We start from the raw sequence: 23,736 nt of genomic DNA on the forward strand, positions 1-23,736 counted from the left end.
GTACATATTCTTCTTTATAGTAGTGTCTATTACATGCAGTTAAATGAAAATTGGTGTATACCGCCTCTTTAATGATATCTTTAGAGACATGCTGTTTTCTCATCTGGAATTCTTTGGATGTGTTTGGGCGATTAGGCAGAGCGCTGGACACAATTGAGTTATTAATTGTAGGCAGAAGTGCAGTTTTGTTTGTTATATTTTATTTTCTGTTACTTGTATTTTTTAACTTTTATTCTAGATATTCATAGATGCATATTTTTTATTAAAAACAATCATAAGGACCAGTAAATACAGTAGATTTGCATAATCAACAGATACATAATACAAAGACAATGCAATACCCCTTAGTCTGAACTTCAAATGAGTAGTAGATATTTTTCTGACAAATTTCAAATTATGTCAATTTCTACTCCCCCCTGTTTCATGTGACAGCCATCAGCCAATCACAAATGCATATACGTATATTCTGTGAATTCTTGCACATGCTCAGTAGGAGCTGGTGACTCAAAAAGTGCAAATATAAAAAGACTGTGCACATTTTTTTAATGGAAGTAAATTGGAAATTTGTTTAAAATCGTTGCTCTATCTGAATCAATAAAGTAAAATTTTGACTTGAGTGTCCCTTTAGTAATAAGGGATTGGTGCTTATTTTGTTCAAAAATTTATTAACATTTGAATATTGAAAGTAATATAAAAACTTTACACAGTATTGATGAATCTTGATACTTCTTCAGTATTGAGATATTTAAAGGTATCAAGTACCCATTGCTTCTTTATACCAATTCATATGTTATACATTGTGCAAATTATGCAAAACTGCATATAGATATTTAGACAGAGAGAGATAAAGAAATTGTATCTATATTTACGTATATAACGATAATCTCTCCATTGTCTATGAAGTTATATATGACCTTTCACTAAAGATTCAATATATCTACAGGCTTCAGTGGATAGATTCCGTAGAATAACATAATAATTGATTTGAATATAAAGGCTGAAGAGATTAATCTGGAAACAAGCCTTTAAATTGGCATTAAAGGGATCGGAAACCCCAACATTTTATTTCATGATTGGATAGAACATACAATATTAAACAACTTTTCAATTTAGTTATATTATCAAATTTGTTTCATTCTCTTGTTATCCTTTGCTGAAGGAACAGCATTCCACTTCTGGCAGCTAGCTGAAAACATCTAGTTAGCCAATCACAAGAGACAAATGTGTGCAGGCACCAATCAACAACTAGCTTCCACTAGTGTTTGATATGTGCATATTCTTTTTTAATAAGGAATACCAAGAGAACGAATCACATTTGAAAATATAAGTGAATTTAAAAGTGTCTTAAAATGACATGCTCTATCTGAATCATGCAAGTTAAATTTTTACTTTCCTATCCCTTTAAACACCTCTTGGTTTTGTGTTACAAATGAGAAAAAAAATGTGCTTTCTCCTACGCTCCCTAGAAAGATAAAAAAGCAAATGCAATAACCTGCAAAACCTACAAATCAAACAGTAATTTGTAGCATCTCCCTAGTTACAGATTTAGGTTTCTCTAGGGAGCGTCGGATAAAGCACAATTTTTTTTGATTATTTTTTTTTAGCACAAAAGCAAGAGGTGTTTAATGCCAATTTAAAGGCTTGCTTCCTGATTAATCTCTTCAGCCTTTATATTCATACCAATTATGTTATTCTAAAGTACCTATCCACTTTCCCATAGACCTCTATACCTGTATGACCATTTGCAGGTGCTAGGAATACTGGTGTCCCGGAATACCAGAAAAGCTCATATAGAGGTGTATGGGACAAAACAACCTTAGCACTCAGTTACACAACACTGGGGGAGCCCAAGCATCACCCAACACTTAAGATATTTATACCCCGATAATCAAAGAGCAGTGCCCTAAAGTTCTTTAATACCCTTCCTTAGTACGTGTGCCCACTTAAAATGCCCCCCCAACTTAAAAGTAATGCTAAAAAGTTCTACTGCTGGTAATTAGATTTACTATATTTTACCAATATTTACTAGGGTTCTAAGGTCTCACCCCACAATTAGATGGAAAATGTATTATTATTAAAACCTAACGTTTAATGTAAATGAGAAATATAAAATGTACGCACATTAAAAACATCACTAAATAAACTAAAATACAAAAAAAATGATAAAGCTACAGTGTGAAACATATGTCAGGCATTTCTGGTATGGTCCGGTCCTGATCAAGGGTATCTCTGAATTACACCTACTTTGTAATATGTTTTTTTTTTACAAAAAATGTGTTTTATTCAGACTAGTATGGGAACACCCAGTCTTTTGAAATAATTCCACTGATGGTTACACATGAGCTTAGCAGATCGCGCCCCCATTTTGCTCCTTTGGGAGGCTTATGAGTCACAGGTAGACCATAGTTAGGGGTCTTTTTGTTTTGTGTAACACAGGTCAATGGGGATAGTTACCCACTTTGTACTTGACTGATGTTTGATGATTGTTAAAGGGACACTGAACACAAAAAAAAAATATTTTGTGATTCAGATAGAGCATGCAATTTTAAGCAACTTTCTAATTTACTCCTATTATCAAATTTTCTTCATTCTCTTGATATCTTTATTTGCAATGCAAGAATGTAAGTTTAGATGCCGGCCCATTTTTTGTGAACAACCTGGATTGTTCTTGCTGATTGGTGGATAAATTGATCCACCACCACCAATAAAAAAGTGCTGTTCAGAGTTCTGAACCAAAACAAAAAGCTTAGATGCCTTCTTTTTCAAATAAAGATAGCAAGAGAATGAAGAAAAATTGATAATAGGAGTAAATTAGAAAGTTGCTTAAAATTATCAAGTTATCAAGCCCTAGATACCGGCAAAAGTAGAATTTTGTGACGTAAGCTTCGATCTGCCGGACTCAGTCCGACACAGATCGATTCTTACATCACTCCAGATGTTCCGCACACAAGTGCGGCACAATCTGACTACTTTTGCTAGTTATCAAAAAACTAGCAGGTACGCTCTGCACTTTTACGGCCCAGCGTACCTGGTTTTCAATCCGCCGCACTAGAGGCGGCGGATCCCATAGGAATCAATGGGAGTCTGACCATAGCGAAAGTTCATGTTCGCTGCTGCCAGACATCCCATTGATTCCTATGGGAGATGTCTGCACCTAACACCCTAACATGTACCCCGAGTCTAAACACCCCTTATCTGTCCCCCCTACACTGCCGCAAGTAAATAAAGTGTTTACCCCCTAAACCGCCACTCCCGGAGCCCACCGCAAGTTATAATATATGTATTAACCCCTAAACTGCCGCTCCCTGACCCCGCCGCAACTATAATATATGTATTAACCCCTAAACCGCTGCTCCCTGACCCCGCCGCAACTATAATATATGTATTAACCCCTAAACCGCCGCTCCCAGACCCCGCCGCAACCTATATTAAATGTATTAACCCCTATCCTGCCCCCCTAATATAGCTACAATATAAATAATAATTATATTGTAGCTATTTATTTTAACTAGGTACAATAGCTATTAAATAGTTATTAAGTATTTAATAGCTACCTAGCTAAAATAAAGAGAAATTTACCTGTAAAATAAAAACTAACCTAAGTTACAATTACACCTAACACTACACTATACTTTAATAAATTATTTCTATTTAAAACTAAATACTTACCTGTAAAATAAACCCTAAGATAGCTACAATGTAATTAATAATTACATTGTAGCTATCTTAGGATTTATATTTATTTTACAGGTAACTTTGTATTTATTTTAGCTAGTTAGAATAGTTATTAAATAGTTATTAACTATTTAATAACTACCTAGCTAAAAGAAATACAAAATTACCTGTAAAATAAATCCTAACCTAAGTTAAGATTAAACCTAACACTACACTATCATTAAATTAATTACATAAATTACCTACAAATAACTTAAATTAAATACAATTACATAAACTAACTAAAGTACAAAAAATAAAAAAAGCTAAGTTACAAAAAATAAAAAAAATAAGTTACAAACATTTAAAAAAATATTACAACAATTTTAAGCTACTTAAACCTAATCTAAGCCCCCTAATAAAATAACAAAGCCCCCCAAAATAAAAAAAATGCCCTACCCTATTCTAAATTAAAAATGTTCAAAGCTCTTTTACCTTACCAGCCCTTAAAAGGGCCTTTCGTGGGGCATGCCCCAAAAAATTCAGCTCTTTTGCCTGTAAAAGAAAAATACAACCCCCCCAACATTAAAACCCACCACCCACATACCCCTAATCTAACCCAAACCCCCCTTAAAAAACCTAACACTACCCCCCTGAAGATCATCCTACCTTTAGTCGTCTTCACTCAGCCGAGCCACCGATGGAACTGAAGAGGAGATCCGGAGCGGCAGAAGTCATCATCCAAGGGGCGCTGAAGAAATCTTCCATCCGATGAAGTGATCGTCTAAGCGGCGCTGAAGAAGTCTTCCATCCGATGAAGTGATCCTCCAAGCGGCGCTGAAGAAGTCTTCCATCCGATGAAGTGATCCTCCAAGCGGCTTCATTCCGCCGACGCGGAACATCCTTCTTTCCCGACGGACTACGGATGAATGAAGGCTCCTTTAAGGGACGTCATCCAAGATGGCGTCCCTTCAATTCCGATTGGCTGATAGGATTCTATCAGCCAATCGGAATTAAGGTAGGAAAAATCTGATTGGCTGATTGAATTCCTACCTTAATTCCAATTGGCTGATAGAATCCTATCAGCCAATCGTAATTGAAGGGACGCCATCTTGGATGACGTCCCTTAAAGGAGCCTTCATTCGTCGGTAGTCCGTCGGGAAAGAAGGATGTTCTGCGTCGGCGGAATGAAGATGGATCCTGAAGAAGAAGATTGAAGACCCAATCCGATTGGCTGATCCAATCAGCCAATCAGATTGAGCTTGCATTCTATTGGCTGTTCCGATCAGCCAATAGAATGCGAGCTCAATCTGATTGGCTGATTCAATCAGCCAATCAGATTTTTCCTACCTTAATTCCAATTGGCTGATAGAATACTATCAGCCAATCGGAATTGAAGGGACGCCATCTTGGATGACGTCCCTTAAAGGAGCCTTCATTCGTCGGTAGTCCGTCGGGAAAGAAGGATGTTCTGCGTCGGCGGAATGAAGATGGATCCTGAAGAAGAAGATTGAAGACCCCGCTTGGAAGATGACATCGCCCGGATCGAAGACTTCTTCAGCGCCGCTTGGAGGATCACTTCATCGGATGGAAGACTTCTTCAGCGCCACTTGGAGGATCACTTCATCGGATGGAAGATTTCTTCAGCGCCCCTTGGAGGATAACTTCTGCCGCTCCGGATCTCCTCTTCGGTTCCATCGCTGCTCGGCTGAGTGAAGACGACTCAAGGTAGGATGATCTTCAGGGGGGTAGTGTTAGGTTTTTTTAAGGGGGGTTTGGGTTAGATTAGGGGTATGTGGGTGGTGGGTTTTACTGTTGGGGGGGGGTTTGTATTTTTCTTTTACAGGCAAAAGAGCTGCATTTTTTGGGACATGCCCCACAAAAGGCCCTTTTAAGGGCTGGTAAGGTAAAAGAGCTTTGAACTTTTTAAATTTAGAATAGGGTAGGGCATTTTTTTATTTTGGGGGGCTTTGTTATTTTATTAAGGGGCTTAGATTAGGTGTAAGTAGCTTAAAATTGTTGTAATATTTTTTCAATGTTTGTAACTTATTTTTTTTATTTTTTGTAACTTAGCTTTTTTATTTTTTGTACTTTAGTTAGTTTATGTAATTGTATTTAATTGTAGTTATTTGTAGGTAATTTATTTAATTAATGTAATGATAGTGTAGTGTTAGGTTTAATTGTAACTTAGGTTAGGATTTATTTTACAGGTAATTTTGTATTTCTTTTAGCTAGGTAGTTATTAAATAGTTAATAACTATTTAATAACTATTCTAACTATCTAAAATAAATACAAAGTTACCTGTAAAATAAATATAAATCCTAAGATAGCTACAATGTAATTATTAATTATATTGTAGCTATCTTAGGGTTTATTTTACAGGTAAGTATTTAGTTTTAAATAGGAATAATTTATTTAATGATAGTGTAGTGTTAGGTGTAATTGTAACTTAGGTTAGTTTTTATTTTACAGGTTAATTTCTCTTTATTTTAGTTAGGTAGCTATTAAATAGTTAATAACTATTTAATAGCTATTGTACCTAGTTAAAATAAATTGAAATTTGCCTGTAAAATAAAAATAAATACTAACATAGCTACAATATAATTATTATTTATATTGTAGCTATATTAGGGTTTATTTTAAAGGTAAGTATTTAGTTTTAAATAGGATTAATTTAGTTCATAATAGAAATATTATTTAGATTTATTTAACCCTTTAAGGACACAGCTTTCAGTTTGCTCAATTGTTTTATGACGGAAAAATTCCATCATATGTCCTTAAGAGGTTAATTAATATTTAAGTTAGGAGGTGTTAGGGTTAGTGTTAGACTTAGGTTTAGGGGTTAATAATTTTATTACAGTGGCGGCGGTGTAGTGGGGGGCAGGATAGGGGTTAATAAATTTATTATAGGTGGCGGCGGGGTCAGGGAGCGGCGGTTTAGGGGTTAAACTATTTATTTAGTTGCGGCGAGGTGCGGGATCAGCAGGATAGGGGTTAATAACTTTATTATAGAGGGTGACGGTATAGGGGGGCAGGATAGGGGTTACTAGGTATAATGTAGGTTGCGGCGGTGTCCGGGAGCGGCGGTTTAGGGGTTAATACATTTATAAGAGTTGCGGCGGGGTCTAGGAGCGGCGGTTTAGGGGTTACTAACTTTATTTAGTTGCAGGGGGCTCCGGGGGCGCCGGTATAGGGGGTAGAACAGTGTAGTTAGTGTGAGTGCTTAGTGACAGGCTAGCAATAAAGCTGTAAAAAAGCAGAAGAGCAGCGAGATCGGATGAGTGATAACTCTCACAGTCCGCTGCTCATCGCCCCGTACTTGGTGCACGGCTTTTTGACAGCTTTTTTGATAACTTAGGCGAATTTTTGCAGGTCTGCGGCGGCGATGTGAGGCGAGCTTAAGCGGGCGTATTGGGCCGGCGAAGGCAGGAAAAGTAGACACGTTGATAACTACCCCCCATAGTGTGTAATAACACACCAATCCTCCAGGGGGTGCTCTTGGTAATTAATCACATTAATTAAAATAAAAACATCAAATCAGCAATATAAAACATCAAATCAACAATATAAAATATTCAACATGGAAAATCAGATAAAGGAATTAATCCTTTAGCTGAAAAATAAAGTCTATACAATTAATAATGTCCAATAAATGGAAGTAGTTCCAAAAGATTGCAATGGTCAGCGCTCTGTCATAGGAGGGTCAGGATCCTGATGAAAATGATTGGTCTAAAAAAGAAGAACACAGAGGCGCCCAATGGCCTAATACTACAAACCCGGGTAAAGACCTTTTTTAGACCTCTATTAGGATACTAACTATCTATTTGACTGCACATGCCTATGTTTTATTTTAGTTTATTATTTAGTGATGTTTTTAATGTGTGTATATTTATTTTATATTTTTCATTTACATTAAAAGTTAAGTTTTAATAATAATACATTTTCCCTCTAACTGTGGGGTGAGACTTTTGATTATTTGATGTATGATAATTGAAATAGTTTCATAAATGAATGCAATAAATTTTAGTGTATGACATGCAACATGCAAAACATGCTGCGTAATTGTGCGCACACATATTAAGACACGTTACTCAGATGCTAAATCATTTGAAACCTAAACATCTTTATGTAAAAAAAGAAGATATTGCACCTCAAAATGTCCTCTGTAGATCATCCTACTATAAAGGGGCTTTAAGCAGTCAATCAGGATGCTAGTCCCAGGACTTGCAAAGCAGCTAGCATCTGACATGTGTAGGCACAGTCATGTTATTGCCCTCTTCAATTTAAGGAATTTTACTATGGATTATGGCAACATCTTATGAGATCACAGTAAAGCAAAGTGTCAACACAGTACTGATGATGCTTATTGTAAGGGAAGGCTAAATTGGGAATGCCTATTAGGACAGCATAAAACAAATTTAGATGTACTTTTAATTTTCCTCCCAGCTTAAAGCCCCTTCCTTAATAAACACACCGATATTTTGGTGAAGATGTAGAGGATAAGGGACAGCACCGACATGTATATTCGGATCCTTTGTCCTCCAAAGCGTTTCTTCAGATACTCTGGCATGGTGACAACTCCTGATGCAATATACACTGGTACAAAGATCCAACCAAGAGCCACCAACACCCAAGAGGCCTGTTAAGTCAAAAGAGTTAAACAGCTTTTAGAGAGAGGAAGAAGAAAATCACAACTCTGGAGCTTCTGCTGAACATAAAATCTAACTCTGAGACCATAGCCCAGACCACATCTGTTATATTTAAGATCCACATAGAAATAGCAAAGTTTCAAACAGCAGTGACAATAGATAATAGAAATGCGCATAAACTTAAAAAAACTGTTTCAGATTCACCAGTAATCTTTGGTCGTGGGGGAAATGTACGGAATTCACTTTTTAGGGAAAAAAATGCTCACCTGCTATTCCCTGGGTGCATACAAGAACCAAACATATATAAGGAATGCAGGCGCACCCCCAGGACTTTTTATTCATCACCCGTTTAATTGTGTAACATTTTGGGGTTTTATCCCCATTATCAGACATAAGGAAGGTCCAAAAAACCCTCAAATGTTACACAATAAAGGGGTAACAGATAAAAAGTCCTGGAGAGTGTGCCTTTATTCCTCATATCTATACTGTATATTTAGGGCCCCATCAACGAAGGAGTGAGGGGACAAGCTTCTCAACTCGAGAAGTTGTCCACTCGCCTTCGCTACATACGGGCAGCGGATGAACAGGATCCACTGCCCGTTTGTATCATTACACTCTCAAGTGAGCGTGTAATGCCCACCCCCTTCTCTTGCACAACCAATCGCATGAAAGAAGGGATGGTCAATCACCGAGAGCAAGCGAGCTCTCTGTGATTTTCCTTAGCCACCTCAGAGGTGGCGTAGGGTGTAAGAAGCAGCTGTCTAATGACCGTTGCTTCTTACAATGCGGGAAGCAGGCTCGCATATGCGAACCTGCCCCGCAAGGGCTCCAGAGCAGCTCTCGCTGCTAAGTACATGGAGCTCATAATCATAGTTTGCATATAGTCCTAATTTACTAGTACACTATACATTTTAGAGTCACTATATGCTAAACTTTAATACAATTTTACACATTTTTTGGGGGGTGTAATAAAAATGAATCTCTTTATACAGATTCTAATTTTACAAATGTAATTAGGAGAATAAAGTTGTATTTATTATTTAGTGCTTTGGTTATTTGATCTGTTGCATTATACAGTTATAAAGAAAGAAAAAACAATCAAAATGAAACACAAAAGAAGCAATACACATTAACCTATACATATAAAGCCTAAAACTGCTAATAGTACATTACCTAAATAATGCAATAAACATTCCTCTATTTGTGCTATTGCCTAAACTTACACACAGCATGGAAGAGGGGGTGTAACCTCATGTAAAACATTCTGCCTTTCAGGAAGCTCACTCCCCACCACTCTGCAATGCATGTTGGGAATTAGAGTTCAAAACTGCAGTGGCACAATACTGAGAGGAAAATAGTGAACTACAAATTCGAGAATGCTAAGTAACTCCCAGAATACTTTGCTTATTCCTCTAAAAGGGAGCTACATTCAGGGGAAGATAAAAAAAAGCATAAAATAAAAAAAACGGTACATTCAATTCTAATTTTTTTCCTGCAGTTTGTACTCCAGGTGGGGGACGAAAATCCAGGGGGACAGATGCCCCCCCCCTTGTGGACGCCCATGATGATAGCAAGTACTACAAGCCAGCTGCAGCACAAGACATTATTTTTTTTAAACTATATATATATATATATATTAATGGGGAAAGTATGGCTAATAACAAAAGTTATATACCTATTGCTAAATTGTTATTGAAAAGAATTTTAATAGAACTTTTAAAGCTTGTCCACTTACAAAAAACAGTTCTCTCTTTCATTGCTTTTCTTAAACCGACTGCTCATTTATTATTTCCAAATGGAAAAAACAAAATAAAAAAAAATAACACAAATGTAGTTGTTTTTTCACATTCCCCTGAATCTGAATACACAAGTCTACTTGATAATACAGATATTTACAGCAAATGTTCACTTACATTCCATTCAAAGCCTCCAACAGCTAATCCTCCTGCTGCTGCAGAACCGGCCATACCGACAAACAAGCCGCTGCCCACGTTACTGGACATAAGAGACGCACCGATCTGTAATATAAAGGATTTATTATTACAACATATTCCATACGCTTGAACCAAAGGCTTTTCTCTCTACTGGAATACAAGATAAGGAGTCACCTACATCATATAGGGGCAGATTCTAACCAAGTCGAGAAGCTTTATACAAAACTATTGCTAAGCTTTCAGCTGGACAAAACTAACTCTGAATCCATTTTTGAAAGGGCCATGAAACCCAAAAAGTTTCTTTCATGATTCAGAGCAGCGATTTAAAAAAAAAAAAAACAACTTTCTAATTTACTTTTATAATCAAATGTTCTTTGTATTCTTGGTATCTTTGGTTGAAAAGCAGGGATGTAAGCTCAGGAGCCGGCCCATTTCTGGAGCACTATAAAGCCTGAGTTTTTAAAAAAATGTTATTCATTTGCAAGAGCACTAGATGGTAGCACTATTTTCTGTCATGCAGTGCTCCAGATGCTCACCTAGGTATCTCTTCAACAAAGAATAAGAGGTAAACAAAGCAAAGTGGATAATAGAAGTAAATTGGAAACTTTTTAAAAATGTAGGTTTCATATCTTTTTAAAATGTACATAAAGCTGTAATCAGAAAATGCTTTACAGATTGTGCCTTCCGAGAACACTTTTGTGACCTTAAAGATAGGCAATTATTATCCGAAATAATGAGGCCATATTTTGCTGGATAAATGGGACAATGAGGTCAACTAGGCAAAGCAAACCTGTAGAAGAGACATTTTGAGCACATTTATCTGAGGTGTTAGAAAGGAATTTGGACTATCTAAAATGAGACTTCAGTTTTATAATATATCGTAAATGTACCCCACATTGCTAAAAAAAAGGTATATATGAGTCTATTTAATCAAGTAAGATTGGAATGCGGGGTGTTGTCTATTGTTTTGGCCCCTTCTGGGCCATAGCAAAAGAGGCAAGAGCCGCTCCTAATTGGAGGGAAGGCGGGGAAAAGGGGGGGGGCGGAACCTCCTATACTAATGAAGTGTAGAGTGAGAGGAGTGAGAAAGGGGAATGTGGTATGCATAGTTTCTGAGGATAGGTGGATGTAGTGAAAAAGAGACCCCATCTGTTATTTAACCTGGTGCCTTACCAAACGCAACAAGCATCAAAACCTCAATCCGAGCAAATATATTGTAACTAGTTTTGCACTAAGAGAGGCTGGGTCTCAGAAATAGTGATCCCAGAGTTGGATTTACAACCATTAAGGGTGTGGGATTTATCCAAGTGGGAAAAATATTTTCATATGGAGGAACTAAGTCCTAGTACTAATGTCCACCGTGTAGGATGTGGTAAGTAACTGACTACGTGTTATATATCACCATAAAGTTATTGTACCAAGGCAATTAGAGTGACTCTATTCGTGTTTTCATGCTACCGTGTTCTGTATTAGAGGAGTCCTCCTGAGAGTTTAAAGTTAGAACGTTGCTAGTCATTCCATGTTCAGGTTGGTTAGTTCTCAGGACTAAAATATATATTGGTATATAACCAGCATTTCCACATGAGAAGACTAGATCAATAATGCAATAAGTACCCCTTAGACAGATGTTCTACATAGCACATATAGTGAGTTGGAGCTCTCATGTAAATTGACACAATAGTCCCCTAAAGAGATGACCTAAAATATTCTATGGTGGTAAATGTGGTAACTAAGAATAAGTGAAAGTATTCAGGAATGTGCTCAATATATCCTATGTAGACAAGTCCCACCTGAGTAAGAACACTTGTATATAGGTAAGTCAGCAACCAACCATAATATATATATATATAGTAAGATACATAGTCTATGTAGGGCATAGGTAAAAGGTCCATATTAAGTCTTGTCTAAAAGCATCCGGCGACATGACATATAGGAGTGGGTGTTAGTATCCATTATAACTGTATCAGTAATAGTGTAGCAAAAACTCAATAGTAGAAGTATGCACACCCTAAAAGAAGGTAATATTAACAGAACATTCATAGATACGGAAAATAGGTTCATATGTAATTAAAAGTCAACCTATGAGTGGAAGGAGTCTATCTGGAACCTACACACCGTTGTACAGGAACAGTAGTATATCCTATAGGAGTACTGAGGTAATACAGATAATATCGCACTGTACGTTACTGGGAGACCAAAAGTTTTCAGGTGGAGTGAGAAATTACACCATGGTTTCTAAGAGGCTACTCTTGGACCCAACTGAATTTGGGATATAGAAGGGAGATTAACAAATGCCACGATCTCTCCGGTACCTCAGCCTTGAACAGAACATCAGTATCTGATACATTGTGTAATGAAATGTTATATAGGGTAGTGTAGGGGATCTAGCTCTTGGACCTTAGCACAGAAGTATATGAGGGGTCCACTTCTGTTATAAATATGGGAGAGACCAGCATGGGTTAGCAAGGATTATACCTATAGCAACTAGTCAGGAATACCAGGATGTTAGTTACTCAACTGGAGACAAACTCAGACATGCTTTTAATATAAATGGGGAAATATGTCAAAACACCTAAGGTGTTAGCAATTCAAATGAGCTTAATTAAAGGGACAGTAAAGTAAAAAAAAAATATTTCATGATTTAAATAGGGCATGCAATTTTAAACAACTTTCCAATTTACTTTTATTACCAATTTTGCTTTGTTCTCTTGGTATTCTTAGTTAAAAGCTAAATCTAGGAGGTTCATGTGCTAATTTCTTAGACCTTGAAGACTACCTCTAATCAGAAAGCATTTTGACAGTTTTTTACCACTAGAGGGCATTAGTTCATGTGTTTCATATAGATAACATTGAGCTCAGGCACGTGAAGCTCCTAGGAGTCAGCACTGATTGGCTAAAAATGCATGTCTGTCAAAAGAACTGAAATAAGGGGGCAGTTTGCAGAGGCATAGATACAAGGTAATCACAGAGATAAAAAGTATATTATTATTACTGTGTTGGTTATGCAAAATTGGGGAATGGGTAATAAAGGGATTATCTACCTTTTTAAACAACAACAATTCTTGTGTTTACTGTCCCTTTAAGGTAGCCCGTTTGGCTAATGAAAGAGGAGAGTAACATGTCTTAGGCTTATGAACAATATTAACTAGAATTTGGAATTGAATCATTTAAGATGATGGTTAATAGCTGTGTTCTAGTTAGGGTTGCATACATTGTAATGTGTCCTACTAACTGGAGGAGCATGTAATCATTAGAGTAAAAATTGTTAGTAAGACACAGGCATATTGTTAATTTATCATTACCAGATAAGCTGCCGTAATACTGTAGCCCAGTATGCACAAACCACATCCACCAATCTTCAAGCATATGCTAGAGGTATACATCATAAAGTTAGCTAGAGATAACTATAGCTAGGCTTCAAATGAAATCATTATCATAAAATGCTATACCAAGATGAAAATGCAGTACCATGTATAGTTAGAGTTCTGAGCATTGCGTGGCATAAAAGCAGTCAAAAGGAATATTGGGACTGCTTATAAAAAGAAAGTTTATTAACTAACATATAAAGAGCTACGGGAAAGCTTAACACAAAAACATTAACATAAAATTCTATGACCTGATGGAAAAGCAGTGCTACATATATTTAAGGAGTGACTGCATGATATAAAAGGTAGCTAGAATACACACCAGGACTGCTTATAAAGACAAGTTTCCTAACCAATATGTAATGGAGTCCCGAAGAAGTGCAAAAACAATCATTAGTGCCCAACTGTAAAAGGATACAGCTTTCTCACTGGCTATTGAACAGACATAAGGGTTGGTAGTAGGCAGACATATGAAGCGTGTCCTCCTGGGTCCCATATTGGGTTGCAGCTACTTGTAGGATCAAGTGACAAAAGCCCTGTGTGGGCAGCATCAAGTGGTGTTTGTCAGAATACCCACTGTGGTCTAACGTAGTGGCATTGATCTTCCCTCTGAAAAAGTGGGATTCTCCTACCGGGATGATACGTTCTTCAGGAATCGTGCAGGCACCCAGTTCATCGGAGCGTGGGATTGTATTATTTTGCAATGCGGCAGATTTCAAAGTAGGTTTATGCCTCTCCAGTGAGACCTCAAGGATGCGGTCTGGGCACGGCCCCATAACACGCTTCGCTGAGACATCTAAGCAGGTACCTGCCACAGCCACAGGGTCCACTAGAAAGGCAGGAGAAAATGCCATCCATATCTCCTCAGTGAGCGTAGTGGTATAAGAATCAAACCGGACCATTAGTCCAGCAAGCAGATCTCTGATGTGAGTCTCCATAGTAAAATATGTATTTTTCAGTTACCTCGTTAAGATCAGTAATCACTCAGGGATCACCTTCTTTATCACTGTCCCTTAAACCTGGGGTGTCGACTTCTCTCGGCGGTTCTTGTGGGGTGAGGTATTCTCGCCAGAGATTTGCCTCAAGCTTCAATCTCAAGTAGGTCTATGGAGTAGTTCGGGTTGTTGGTGTATCTGCTCCATAATCATGAAGGCCGCATAGATAATGGCTAGTTCTTGCCTCTAAATTGTGTTGGAGCTTCTTGAAACTTTGCCTAAGTAAGGCTCGTCGTTATCCCCTTTGAGTCTGGGTGTCAGTGGGGCTATTTTCATAGCTTTTTTGCGCCAGTAATTGCGGTTTAGGAATTATGTTCTCTGGGCGCTCTCATAAAGCAGCCATCATGATCATTGGCCGGCTCCGCCCCAATACCTCTATTTTTAACCACTGCAAAAGCGCTAAACCCATGGTTAAAGTCAGATTTAGATTGGCATTGATCTGCTGGTCCAGAGCTGAGCATGGCCACAGAGACATCAGGAGTAGCAGTGCTGGTCCAGAGCTGAGAACAGCCGCTGAGCCATCAGGAGTAGCAGTGCTGGTCCAGAGCTGAGAACAGCCGCTGAGCCATCAGGAGTAGCAGTGCTGGTCTGGAGCTGTGCACAGCCGCTGTGCCATCAGGAGTAGCAGTGCTGGTCCGGAGCTGAGCACAGCTGCTGAGCCATCAGGAGTAGTAGTGCTGGTCCGGAACTGAACACGGCCACTGAGCCATCAGGAGTAGCAGTGCTGGTCTGGAGATGAGCACAGCCGCTGAGCCATCAGGAGTAGCAGTGCTGGTCTGGAGCTGAGCACGGTCACTGAGCCATCAGGAGTAGCAGTGCTGGTCTGGAGCTGAGCACAGTCACTGAGCCATCAGGAGTAGCAGTGCTGGTCCGGAGCTGAGCACAGCTGCTGAGCCATCAGGAGTAGTAGTGCTGGTCCAGAACTGAGCCCGGCAGCTGAGCCATCAGGAGTAGCAGTACTTGTCCAGAGCTGAGCACAGCTGCTGAGCATCAGGAGTAGTAGTGCTGGTCCGGAACTGAGCACGGCCACTGAGCCATCAGGAGTAGCAGTGCTGGTCCAGAAGTGAGCCCGGCAGCTGAGTCATCAGGAGTAGCAGTGCTGGTCTAGAACTGAGCCCGGGAGCTAAGCCATCAGGAGTAGTAGTGCTGGTCCAGAGCTATGCATGGCTACTAAGCCATCAGGAGTAGTAGTGCTGGTCCAGAGCTATGCACGGCTACTAAGCCATCAGGAGTAGTAGTGCTGGTCCAGAGCTATGCATGGCTACTAAGCCATCAGGAGTAGTAGTGCTGGTCCAGAGCTATGCACGGCTACTGAGCCATCAGGAGTAGTAGTGCTGGTCCAGAGCTGAGCACGGCTACTAAGCCATCAGGAGTAGTAGTGCTGGTCCAGAGCTGAGCACGGCTACTGAGCCATCAGGAGTAGTAGTGCTGGTCCAGAGCTGAGCTCGGCCACTGAGCATGCTGGTCTGGAGCTGACTTTAAAAGGGACATAAAAGTGCAAAAAGAAAATGCACTAAATGTGTTAAAACGTTATTATTGTGCTATTGATTGCATTTAACTATTTGTTTAACCTCTGAAAGTCAGCTCCGGAGCACCCCTAGCTACACACATCTAGTGAGCCAATGAGAAGAGGCATATATATTTGTCCATCAATCACCAGCTAGCTCCCAGTAGTGCATTTCTGCTCCAGAGCCTACATAGGTATGCTTCTCAACAAAGGATACCAGGAGAATGAAGTAAATTTGATAATAGAAGTACTGTAAATTGAAAGTCTCCTTAAATTGCATGTTCGGAATCGTGAAATATGATTTTTTTATTCCTTGACCCTTTCATTAAACTTTAACCTCTTTGTTGAGATGAACCACAGGAAATGGCAAGCAACAGTGCAATATAAAGATGCAACAATACAGAACTTTTGCTACTGCCTCTTTAAGTCACTTTTCTGGAACATAATAGTAAAATAAAAAAGCATGAGTACATTACAGTTTTACAGATCTCTTTATACCTAATGCACAATAAAAGCTAATACTGCAGTATGCCCAGTGCGGCCATATGCAAACACCGCACTTGCTCAGAAAGCCAACAGGGATACAAATCCCTAACAATACAAGATATGGTCAGCAGTCTGTGCAAGGGTAGGTTTTATGTTTAATGTGGATGCACAGGGCATATATACATATGCTTTATGTGCTTATGGTATTGCACATGAGAACATATTTTTTTTTACTATTGTTGCTTTACATTATTTGTTATTGTAGAGAATTTTGTAAACACTGATGCACAATTTTGAATTGTTTCCAGTGAACACTGTAAATACAAAAGTGTTACTGCACAGAAGGTGCCGATATTAAAATTTCACATACACAAGTAGCACAAGACACATTATTAATATTTACTACAACTTTCTTGCATAAAGGTGAAAAGACCAGTTAGATTTCACTCTCCTTGCACATTAAATTCACTATTATTAACTGATGCTAATTATCATTTAACCAGCCGACACTTTACTTAGTTAATGTTACTATGTCGGTTACTTTATAACTTATAATATCGTAGGTTTTGTTAAGTAGTTAGCACATTTCATTCATTACACAAATCTTCTTAATTATTCAAGCAAATGCCGAGTTGTATTTTGGTCAGTTTGCTCTTTGTCCTTGTTCAGCTGATAATTCCTTGAGCACTTTTCAATTTCAACACCATCACAATAAGGTTTTTACTTTTCAGTTTTGCCAAAACATATCCCCTTAATGACAGTGACACTCTGTACATCGCTTGTCACTTCCAGGGCTGTACCAGGGTGTCTTTCGCTAACAGGGACATGCAGAAATAGCGCAGTCTCGCTGCTATCGGAAGATGCACTCCTATACAAATAAAAGTGCAAAAGCTGATGTACAGAGATAATTAAAAGGTATATGAAACCCATTTTATTTTTTAAGATTCAGAGAGGGCATGCAATTTTAAACAACTTTCAAATTTACTTCTGTAATCCAATATTTTTTTGTTCTCTTGGATTGCTTCATCAAACAGGATACCTAGGTAGGCTCAGGAACTGCCGATTGTTGGCTGCACATCTATGCCTTATGTTATTGGCTCACACGTGCATTCCTGTTTCCTTAAATGGGCTAAGGGGGATATGTATCAAAGCGTCAACTATATTGAATTTGCGGGTGTCAATACGCTCGCCTAACATCGCGGCCGCAGATCTGAATACGATCTCCATATTTATAAATAAAGCCGTCAAAAACACGCGCACCAAGTACGGGGCAATGAGCATCGGACTGTTGTTAACTAACAGTCATTGATGACGCTGATATTCGTGTTTTTCCCAACTTTATTTATACCATTTCACTATGCTAAAATGTTTAATGCCTATCCCGCCACCGCCGCTACCTAAATAAAGTTATTAATCCCTATCCCGCCGCTCTCCAAAACACGGCTGCAACCTAAATAAAGTTATTAACCCCTATCCCGCCGCTCCCCGACACCGCCGCCACTAAATAAACTTATTAACCCCTAAACCTCTGGCCTCCCACATTTCCACCACTAACTAAACCTATTAACCCCTAAACCGTCAGCCCCCCACATCGCCAAAAACTAAATTAAGCTATTAACCCCTACACCTAACAACCGCTTAAATCTAAACTAAAATTACAACATCCATATCTTAATATAAATTAAAACTTACCTGTAGAATTAAAATAAACAAATTTTAAACTATTAACCTACCCTAACTATTATACTAAAATTTAATTAAACTACCAATTAAATAAACTAAATTACATATTAAAAAAATCTAACCCTACTAAAATTATTTAAACATACAATTAAACCTTATTAAAAAGTACTAAAAACAAAAACCCCCACTAAAAAAGACAAACACTAAATTACGAAAAATAACAAACCAAATTATCAAAAATAAAAAAAAATTACACCTAATCTAATAGCCCTATCAAAATAAAAAAGCCCCCCCAAATAAAAAAAAAAACCTAGCCTACAAAAAACTACCAATGACCCTTAAAAGGGCCTTTTGTGGGGCATTGCCCCAAAGATATCAGCTCTTTTACCTGTAATAACAAATACAAAACACTCTCCAAACAGTAAAACCCACCACCCAATCAACCCCCCAAATAAAAACCCTAACTCTAAAAAAAAAAAAAACTAAAGCTACCCATTGCATTGAAAAGGGCATTTGTTTTGGGCATTGCCCTTAAAAGGGCATTTAGCTCTTTTACATTGCCCAGACCCTAATCTAAAAATAAAACCCAACCAAAAAAAAAATGTAAAAAACCTAACACTAACCCCCGACAATCCACTTACAGTTCTTGAAATCCCGCTTGAAGGATCCATCCAGCCGGCGAAGTCATCATCTATGCGGCCTCTTCTATCCAGCCGGCAAATTTTATTTGTCCTTCATTGTGTGAATTACATTTTTTTTTTAGGATATAGCAAGATTAATGAGACAAGTAACTTTTTTTTTCCCCTCGCTGTTTCCGGGGGATATTTTTTTGCTTGAGGGGTATTTTTGATAGATGCATTTTATGTTTGTGATTTGTGGAAAACACACTGATGGGACCAGTCGATGTCCAAAATTTTATATCAGTTGAAAATATCATCAAGATTGTGATTAAGTTATATGCAAAAAAACAGGGCTATAATAAACAGATCTAACAAACCACAGGGTCTTTTTTTTGCCCCTAATACCTATAGAACTTGCATTGCTGTACTGCATTCTGATTATGTGTAAGTTTTCTGGATTTAAGAAGATAACTCTCCATGTAAAGAAACATAAGTAATTTTATTTGGTTTAAAATCACTATGTTGAAAACCGGTTGCTACTTTGCATAACAAGCAGTTTGTTTCCTCACTGTAATACAGTTTCTGTTTACTAAGATATTACTGTTTATACAAAGTAAGCCAATTGTGCCAGATTTACAGGGTTTAACTTAGGTCAAGGGGAGTTGTAGAGATAAAAAATAATTGACTAAATGATATAATGTTAAATAGGAAGAAATCCAGCACAAAATAATTGTACAAACATCAGCAAGCAAAACATATGTATATATATATATATATACACAGTGCTATGCAGAAGTTATAGGCAGGTGTGAAAAAATGTTGCAAAGCAAGAATGCTTAAATATAGAAATGTTGATAATTGCATTTTGCTAAATGATCAAAATAAAAGTGAGAAAACACTACAGAAGAAAAATATAAATCAAATCAATATTTAGTGTGACCATCCTTTGCCTTCAAAGCAGCAACAATTCTACTATGTGCACTTGCACACAGTTTAAGGAACTTGGCAGGTAGGTTGTTCGAAACATCTTGGAGAACAAACAATATTTTTGTGGATTTAGGCAGCCTCACTTGCTTCTGTCTATTCATGTAATCCCAGACCTGATGATGTTAAAATCAGCTCTCTGTGGGGGCCACGCCAATACTTCCAGGACTTCTGGTTCATCTTTACACGGAAGATAGTTCTTAATAACTTTCACTGCATGTTTGATGTCATTGTCATGCTGCAGAAAAAAATTGGGCCCAATAAGATGAATCCCTAATGGTATTGCATGTTGGAAAATCTCTGCCTGTACATCTCAGCATGAAGGAGACCATTAATTCTGACCAAATCCCCAACTCCATTTGCAGAAATACAGCCCCAAACTTGCAAGGAACCTCCACCAAACTTAAATGTTGCCTGCAGATACTCCTCAAGTCCTTTGCAAACAAACTGCCTTCTACTACAGTCAAATAATTTAAATTTTGACTCATCAGTCCAGGAGCACCTGCTGTCATTTTTCTGCACCCCATTTCTTCTTTGTTCATGCATACTTCCCATGTCTTCCCATGTCGGAGGTATGGCTTTTCAGCATCAAGTCTTCCATTATGACCACTTCTGACCAGACTTCTCCAGATAGAAGATAGGTGTGCAAGGGTCCCACTGGTTTCTGCCAATTCTGAGCTGATCGCACAGCTGGATATCTTCTGATTGTGAATTAAAGTAAGTTATCATGATTTGTTTCACCTATTGCACTTGGCCAACCACTGCGTCTACTTTCTCTGTAGCCTCTAGATATGAGTCTATTAGTGAGTTCATCTGCTTGTTTGAAGTATAATTGGAGGGTACTACAGTTTCTCCGTAATCTTAAATATTGGCCTTTGGGAATGCCTTTTTGCATGTGTGGGGCATGACAAGAGTCAGCTCTAAGTATAGTATTTCTTGATAGGGGTTTTCTAAATGTGCTAGTGATGATGTTTCCTTCATCATTGAGCTCTAATGTGAGATCTAAAAAGTTGATGATCTTATCATTATTTAGATGCGTAAATGACAGGTTAAGTGTATTGTTGTTGAAGAAATCAAGGATTTCCTGAATAGTAAGTTCAGTGTTTTTCTTGTAGATAAATATTAGGTCGTCTATGAATCTACCATATACCACTACTTTGTCCTCGAGGGCCAGCCCACCCCCAAAAAGGTACAGATGTTCGAAATACCCCATATATAAGTTTGCATAAGAGGGGGCGAATTTGGCTCCCATGGCTGTGCCGCATTTTTGGAGGTAGTACTGGCCCTCGAAGACAAAGTAGTTGTGTGTAAGAAGGAATCTTGTAAGTTCTTCAAGAAATGTGATAAATTCTTCAGGATAACTGGTGTGTCTCTTTAGCATATGTGTGAGGGCTTTAAGACCTTCCTCATGGGGGATACTAGAGTACAGGGCTGATACATCAACAGATAACCAAGTGTAGTCTTGCTGCCATGTGATGGTTTGAATTTGTTGTATGAGATGTGTGCTGTCTCGTATGTATCCAGGTAGGGACTTAACTATGGGTTGTAGTATGTTGTCTAGCCAGTTTCCTATCCTTTCGCATAGTGAGCCTCTGCTGGCCACAATGGGCCTGCCTGGTGTGTCAACAAGGGATTTATGTATCTTCGGTACTATGCGAAAGGTAGGAATGGTGGGATACTCCACTAGGCAATGAAACCCCTCTTCTAACGCAGAATCTAATAAGTTGTAAAGCTCTTGTTTGTACTTATTAGTGGGGTTATAGGTAAGCTTATGATATGTCTCTCTGTCATTAAGTTGTCTGTATACTTCTCTTCTATAGTCATCAGTATTGAGGATCACTACTGCACCACCTTTGTCCGCTGGGGTGACCACTATGTCATTATTGTTACTGAGTGACTTTAGTGCTTGTTGTTCGCTAATAGATACATTTTGTTTGCTCATAGAATTAGTGGTTATGGTGGATGCAGTCTCTATGGTGGAGTGCAAACCAGTGAGTTCTAACTCTACAAGGTTCTGAAACATTTCTATTGCTTCACTCCTACTATGTACTGGGTAAAAATGTGATTTAGTATATGTTGAGATTTTAGGTTTAGGGATGGAATCATAAATGCTAGCTTCTCTAAGTGTAATTGCTTGTAATGAGGTTAGTGTGTTCAGATCACATAGATCAGTGAATTTTAGGCCTATAGAGTATACCTCTCTGTGTGGTATATTTTCTGACAATGTGCAATTCTCTTGTGAATCAATAGTGTTTCTTATTTGTGAAAAGTGTTTGTATAAAGTGATTTTTCTAACCAGAGCATTAATGTCCAGTATAGTGGAAAATAGATCGAAATTGGTGGAAGGTGCGAAGGATAACCCTTTGTTTAACAAACTGATTTGAGAACTAGTGAGAGTAGTGCTAGACAAATTGATTACTGATCCTATTTCTTTTGTGTTGTCTTTTTTATTCTGCTTGGATAACGTAGTGGTAGATCCTTTTTTGGTGTGCTACTAGTGATAGGTATTTGTACTAGTGTTGATAGCTTTGGTCTACCTTCTGGGATGTCATGACTAGTTGTTTCTTCATTGGAGGTGTGTGCTTGTGTGTCCTCTGTAGTCAGTGATCCCTCTGTATTGTCTGTGTCAATACTCGAAAATGTGACTCGTTTGGCATTGGGTGTATGGTTAAAGGTGCCTTTTCTTTTGTTTTTGTTCTTATTTTTATTTTTGTGGTTATTGTGTAGGGAGTGACCCTTTTGTCTATTTGGTCTATCTTTTTGCCATGAATATACGATGTCTAATTCATAATCTTTTACATCCCTTTGGTACTTACTCACTTTTCTTTCTGATAGTGTGGAATCTAATTGTTGCATGGTAGTGTCTAGTTGTGTTTTATAATCTATGTATTTCTTTGTCTGTTCAAATGGTTTTAGTGACTCTACAATCTCCTCTATTTGTGCTAGTAGAGAATCCCTCTCTTCTTTTTTATGTTTTAACAGCTGCTTCATTAGGATAATGGAGCAATTAGTTAAATTATTATTCCATTCATCCATGAAATCCTGGTTGTTCAATGCACTTGGCCAACCACTGCGTCTACGATCCTCAGTGTTGCCCATTTCTTTGCGCTTCTTCAGAAGAGCTTGGACAGCACATGGAAACCCCTGTCTATCTTGAAATTTCTGCCTGGAAGAGACCTTGCTGATGCAACAAGACCTTGTGTCTTGTTGCTCTGCTCAGTCCTTCCATGGTATATGACTTAACATTAAACAGTCTTCAGCTCAGCTTGTTAGCAGAGTTTGGCTGTTCTTCACCCAGTTTTATTCATCCTACACAGTTGTTTCTGTTTCAGTTAATGATTGTGTTTCAACCTATATATTAAATTGATGATCATTAGCACCTGTCTGGTATAATGGTTTAATCATCCTGGCTATATACCTACAGAATCCCAGACTTTGTGCAAGTGTACCTAGAAGAATTGATGCAGTTTTGAAGGCAGAGGGTGATCACACCAATATTGATTTAGATGTTCACTCACTTTACATTTTGTTAATAGAGAACAATAAATTATTATCAATTCTATTTTTGAAAGCATTCTTTACATCATTATTTCATACCTGCCTATGAGTTTTTTTGATACAATATATATATATATATATATATATATATACACACACACACATACAGCAAATAGTGGCAGGTGCACTCTCACAAACAGTTCAGTTCAAATGCCAGGGTTCTAGAGTAGGGATCAGCACTCACTGGTCTTAACAAATACTGGATTTATTCAGTGACGTTTCAGGGAATACAACCCTTCATCAGACCAAAGTACCTACTGTGAAACAAACATTTATACACCCCCAAAAGACCCTCCCCCA

General features: G+C 38.1%; 1 protein-coding gene across 1 annotated transcript in view; it reads right to left on the bottom strand.

Moving 5' to 3' along the window:
- SLC5A9 (solute carrier family 5 member 9) overlaps positions 1 to 23,736 on the bottom strand; it is a 106,719-nt gene that overhangs the window by 61,638 nt on the left and 21,345 nt on the right. Inside the window, exons 3-4 of the mRNA XM_053693503.1 lie at positions 10,218 to 10,322; positions 8,130 to 8,294 (exon numbers count right to left, since the gene is read on the bottom strand). Of these exons, the coding sequence (XP_053549478.1) occupies positions 8,130 to 8,294; positions 10,218 to 10,322 (270 nt within the window). The remainder of the gene's footprint in view (positions 1 to 8,129; positions 8,295 to 10,217; positions 10,323 to 23,736) is intronic.

This window comes from Bombina bombina, chromosome 10 (genome assembly GCF_027579735.1).
Source record: "Bombina bombina isolate aBomBom1 chromosome 10, aBomBom1.pri, whole genome shotgun sequence".
Lineage (NCBI taxonomy): Eukaryota > Metazoa > Chordata > Amphibia > Anura > Bombinatoridae > Bombina > Bombina bombina.